A 6000-nucleotide genomic window follows, 5' to 3' on the forward strand; every position below is an offset into this window, starting at 1 on the left:
AGAGAGCACTTAGACAGAAAAGAACAACTCAACTTCAGCAGTTAAAGAGTAATGAAAGGATTAAGATTTTTTTATTAGAAGTAATTTACAAATCTGTTTAACTTTCTGGAGCCAGTTGATATATAAAAAATTTTCTATCCTGGATAACCCCTTTAATTTACACGGCTATCTTAACTGGAGTTACAAAAATAAATAAAGTTTATCATAATATTAAAATGCACAAATTGTGAGTGCTGCAACTGTATGGCGGATATCAGTCAATTTATGATAAATTTCTTATGACCCTTGTATTGACTGCAGGATAGTCCCAGATTTTGAACACTTGAAGGAGTATTCCGGCCCATAATTGTATAGTATATCGCCTATCCACAGTAGACCCCCTATCTATCTGGGACCCCCCACAATCTTGAGTATGGGGCATCAACTGAATGGATTGGTGATTTGGCATCTGTTCCATTTATAGGGGCTGAAACAACCCTTTAAAGTGGTATGGCTTGTGGAAATGTGGGTGTCACTGGCTGGATTGGGTTGATTCCATGGAGGGTGAACTGAGATTTCATTTGGGAAATTTAAATTTTGGGCAGCATGTAAAAGTTTATGGAAAGATCCTATATCCTATGAACTTTTTGCTCACCAGAGTGTCCACTCTCCATCATATTCCTGTGACCAGCTTCAATAGGGTCTACATGTATGAAGACGGGCACCACCATATCGATAAAAGATGGGGTGCTATCAGTGGCTACAACAAGAACTGTATACCAAAGGAAAGAAAAGCTAGCCCCTATTGATAGATGCACACCACAATGATAATATAAAAAATATATAAAGTCTTTATTAAATCACACAACAAAAGCACAGACATTTAAAACCACTTAAAAACACAAAAAGAACATGGTGGAGCATTATAATAAAATAACCACCTACCCCCCAGGGGTTATTTGGGTTATAATCCACCACCATGTTCTTTTTGTGGTTTTAAGTGGTTTTGAATGTCTGTACTTTTGTTGTGTGATTTAATAAAGACACTTTATATTATCATTGTGGTGTGCATCTATCAATAGGGGCTAGCTTTTCTTTCCTTTGGTATACAGCTTCAATAGGGTATCTAGATAAGTGGACATGCCCAGCATGGCAATGGCTCACATCCTAAATTACATATCGTTGTACTGGTTTACAGGAGAGTAGCTATAGGTGGTTCATAGATAGCAGTCATAGCCCGGGCACTTGAATATGAGAGAGCCGAAGGACCCCTCTACCACATAAGAAGATACCAGCATATAAATGGCATGTGGTACATGGACCCTGGTACAGATTTTATACTAGGGCCCAGTACATTGATTACCTATGAGGCGAAAACACAAAATATAAATTATTATACAAAAAAAAAAAAAAAAAAACAGAAACACATACATGATACAATAATATATATAAAAAAAATAATTTGATTTATAAAGATATTTAAACATCCCATTTTTCTAGTGTTATGTAGAGTGAAAGCAATATACTTGTGAATCTCATAAACCATCCTTCCTTTTTTTGTAATGCAATCGTTCTTCTACCTAGAATTACAAAAGTTCCCATGAAGAAAAAAGAAGAGACCAGTTAATGTGAGCGCCAACCATGACATCAATGTTACATATGTTTTGGGAAGGAAACAGTAGAAGATTCTGGAAATGGAACAAGGATTATTTCATCCTATATAGAGACTGTTACTTTAGTCAGAGACTTTTCCTGTAAAGAAAATGTGGCAGATCTTCTGTAACGGAGAGGAATCCAAACGTAGAGGAACCTATTGTAAAGAATCAGAGGTGTGCTATAAATGTTACTCCCCAACACTGTCCTTTACAGACTTCTACTTCACCGGGGTGTCCCACAATGTAATCCTGCCTTACTCTCCTTTCCCACCATTGTCCTTTAGACTCTGCCTTCCTTCCTTTAGTGCCTCATAAAGCCCAGTCTACTGCTCAATCCCTGGTTGTGTCCTACTTCTCACCAATATTCTACAAACTCTTCTTTTCACCAATGTCTTCTAAACGCTACATAAGAGTCCTACACATTCCCCTCCCTACTGGTGTCCTTTGAGCTAGTTCCCGGTTTGGTCCTATAAACCCTTCTGTCCAGTAGTGTTCAGTGAACCTTCTTGCCCTGTAGTCTTCTATAAAGCAAACTCTCCCGTTGTGTCCTACAAACCCCATCTCCTATAAAGTCCGCTCTTCTGTAGTGTTCAATGAACCTCCTGCCATCTACTATCCTATAGACCCCTGTACCTTGTGGTATCCTACAAAGCCATCTTTTGTGTAGCGTTCAATGAACCTCCTCCCATCTAGCATCCTATAAACCCTAGTTCCTGGTTATATACTATAAAGCCTTCTCTCATGTAGTGTTCGATGAACCTCCTCCCATCTAATATCCTATAGACCCCAGTCCCTTGTTGTATTCTATAAAACCTTCTCTTCTGTATTGTTCAATGAATATCTTCCATCCTGGTATCTTGTAAACCTCCTGGGTATTTGCTATTAAGTCTTATCTTCTGTATTGTTTAATGAATCACTTTCCCTCTAGTATCCTATAAACCCAAACCCCATTTTATACCCTATAAAGTCTTCTCTTTAGGGAGCAGAGGATGGATCCTTTACTTGGTGCTTCCTTCTTTGTAGATAAAAGATGATTCAGTCATAAGTAAGGTCCGATTCACTTTGATGTCTGTTAACCTAACACATTTTGAGGCTGTACTAGCCACTTCTTCAGGTAAGACAAAAAATATGTGAATTACCTTCAGGCCCTATAGTAACCTCTAAACGCCTCTTTTGCTCGCTAGTATTGATGAGCAGCAGGGGCCATATTCAAATTCGCTATATTTTGCGAATATATGGATGAATGTTCGTAAAATTCACATATTCATTATGTTCGTTCTCATGTTTTTTTCATGCAAAAATTGGTAATGAAATTCGCATAGTGCGCATGCGCAATTATTTTACCTAAAAGAAGGGAGGCATCAGTGTCCAGTCTGAAAGTGCCGATATTTGCATAAATATTAGCATAAATTTGCATTAAAAACGTAATATTCGTCATTCCGTATATATTACTATATTCTAAATATTCGCATAGTGCCGATATTCGCGGAAAAAATTTGCATTTCGAATATTCGCGCTCAACACTACTCGCTAGTATGCTGAAACCCTACTCTCTAGTAGTATCATATAAACCCTACTTGTTTAGTGGTTTTCTAGAAACCATATTTCTAATGGGTGTCATGGAAATCCTGTGTTGTCCTATAAATCGTAATCCCTAGTGATCTTCCATGAACCCTACTACCTTGTAGCATCCTACAAATCCTTCTCCATATCTACCCCCCCCAGTCCTGTACACCCTGCTCCTAAATAGTTCCCATAAATCCTTCCACTCTCCAGCATTCTGACTAATATTGTGGTGTCCATGGGACGACATTTTACAAGGTACCATCAGCATTATACAGAATTGTTGTTTTACCTAAAGTGTAACCAGCCCTACTGAGGTCATCAAATATTTGCTTGTTATTCTCCAGGATTTTGGTTAACTTTTGGATTTTGGAGACAAGCCACCAACTTTTTTTTCTTATGTAAATTTTAGCTTTTCTGCATTCACCATTGTCTATTCTTATTAACAAACTAAACCAAAAATGTGTTCGAGTATTTTCCTGTGAAGAGTCTGATAAGTAAGTTGTCAATTTATAAAATAATACTTTAACATCCAGATATTTGTCCTTATAGAATTGTACATATTGGATATAGAATGAATTCCGAAGAACATTAAAAATGTTTTGCTGTGAATTTTTAACTTTTTGTCAACTAATAAAATAAAGGTAATGAGTCTGAATGTCACATTTTATATTAAACTACGTAAAGGAGTAGAAAAGGATAGACTAAGGCTTTGTTCACACGGCGGTGAAGAACGGTGGAGAACACATTTGGCTTAAAGGGGTTATCCAGGAAAAAAAACTTTTTTTATATATATATATATTTGTGATCGGGACTCCATACGTGTACTAGTGACAGGAAAGATTGCCTACATACCTATACAAGATCTTACCCTAGCATAGCGGTCTGAGTTGTGCCATAACCGCGCAATGAGGGCACGCCTATAGAGGGCATGCACTATAGTGAAGGAATAAGATAAGGGAGGGTTGGGAGGGTTCCACAAACGACACGTGCTCCGCCCCTGTAGGAGAGGGGGAAGTTATATACACACGCCCCCACCTGTTCCCAATGAGCCCCACCTGGAAGTGCAGGGAGCGATAATTACTTCCGCCCCTCGCACAAACACAGCCCATCAGGCTTTATACTTGTGATCGGGACTCCATACGTGTACTAGTGACAGGAAAGATTGCCTACATACCTATACAAGATCTTACCCTAGCATAGCGGTCTGAGTTGTGCCATAACCGCGCAATGAGGGCACGCCTATAGAGGGCAAAAAGCAACCATGCTAGGATGAATACAATTCCTGAAATAAAACATCCTACATCCAGCATCAATCTTCACATACCCGAAGTAGACTATACCTAGTGTGCTGAAAGAGTAGCCCTGACCAACTAGTGACTACTAGAGGTGGTAACCATACCTTTGAAACCGTGGTAGTAACGTCCATCTGTAAAGAATCAACCTGAGAATAACCTTCCCTGCCAAATACTAACTGAACTATACCTATCACCATCCCTACTTGTGACATTACTTCAAATGGACACGGAAAGGCTAACTTCATGGCAGGTCTGAGAAGCACCAATCCCCTGCTATTTAAGAGGCAAAAACTAAACTGACAGGTAAATGACAAGAAATACCTATCTACCTGATAGATCGTGTAGGTCATGTCGCATGACAAGGTTCACGAAGGCACCTTACCTGATTGAGACTGTAACAACAGACATACCTAACTAGCCACTGTACTGACCCAACTGGACTTGGAAGTGATGACCCATTGCAGATGACAGCTCCCTGCGAGAGCAACGTATCTGTAGACGTGACCAGTGTTTAGATGAACCATCATGTCTGTAGACCTGACAGGTCTTTGTGACACCGTCGTGCCTGAACCCGTCACAGGTCCCCGCGGAACCATCGAGCCTGTAGACATGACAGGTCTTTGTGAAATCATTGTGCCTGTAAACGTCACAGGTCTTTGTAAACCACTTTTTTTTTTTCTCAAATACGTAAGTGTGAAATGCCATATTGAAATTGTATACTATCTGAAACGTGTCAGATTACCTACATAACCATGTCAAATCAATTGCTCTGAAATGAGACAGCAGCAACCATGATTCAATCCCCGATCCTAAAGAAATTAGTCATGAAACTGTGTATTAAATGCAGAATATATCTGCAACTAAATGCTGGCCCTCCTTAAAAGAGAACGTGCATTTATGCCAGATAGTTGAATCTGTGTACTATAACGAAATTATAACGTCATCGAGAAATACAACAGACGAGGTTGTATCTGACCTGAAAACGTGTCAGGTCATAACAAATATAACACGACAAAATTGCTCTGAAAACGAGTCAGTAGCAACTGGCATTACCCCTTTTAACCTGAAGAGGAGTCAGGCAACAGGGTAACATCATGAGTATTCATGACAAGATACCTGTATGAAGCTGGCGTGTTGTTCTGAAGGCGTGTCAGTAACAAAAATGACCAATTGTGTCCAATACCCTAAGCAAAGGATCTACCTCCCCTGTGTGCACCACATGAAACATGTTAACCGTATGTGCGGCATAACCTGCTAACAGTATACCCAACTACAAGTCGCTACTCAATATGTTATTGCTCTGAGACATGTCTAACAATAACCTATGTGGTGCATCCCCCCCTGCAGACGTAGGAGGTTTAAGAATATGTGCTCGATATATCTGCAATGAATGTAAGCACCATATGAATACTGTAATCGTGTCTTGTAAATATATGTACAGCCAGAGGTGCAACTGCTATTCAACACTAGGAACGAATGCACATAACCTACCCGCATACAACTAT

General features: G+C 39.4%; 1 protein-coding gene across 1 annotated transcript in view; it reads left to right on the forward strand.

The window, feature by feature from the left end:
* CLDN19 (claudin 19) overlaps positions 1-3848 on the forward strand; it is a 49031-nt gene extending 45183 nt beyond the window's left edge. Inside the window, exon 5 of the mRNA XM_056542046.1 lies at positions 1564-3848. Within this exon, the coding sequence (XP_056398021.1) occupies positions 1564-1606 (43 nt within the window). The 3' untranslated portion in view covers positions 1607-3848. The remainder of the gene's footprint in view (positions 1-1563) is intronic.
* The last annotated feature ends 2152 nt before the right edge of the window (positions 3849-6000 follow it).

Source organism: Hyla sarda, chromosome 10 (assembly GCF_029499605.1).
Source record: "Hyla sarda isolate aHylSar1 chromosome 10, aHylSar1.hap1, whole genome shotgun sequence".
Classification (NCBI taxonomy): domain Eukaryota; kingdom Metazoa; phylum Chordata; class Amphibia; order Anura; family Hylidae; genus Hyla; species Hyla sarda.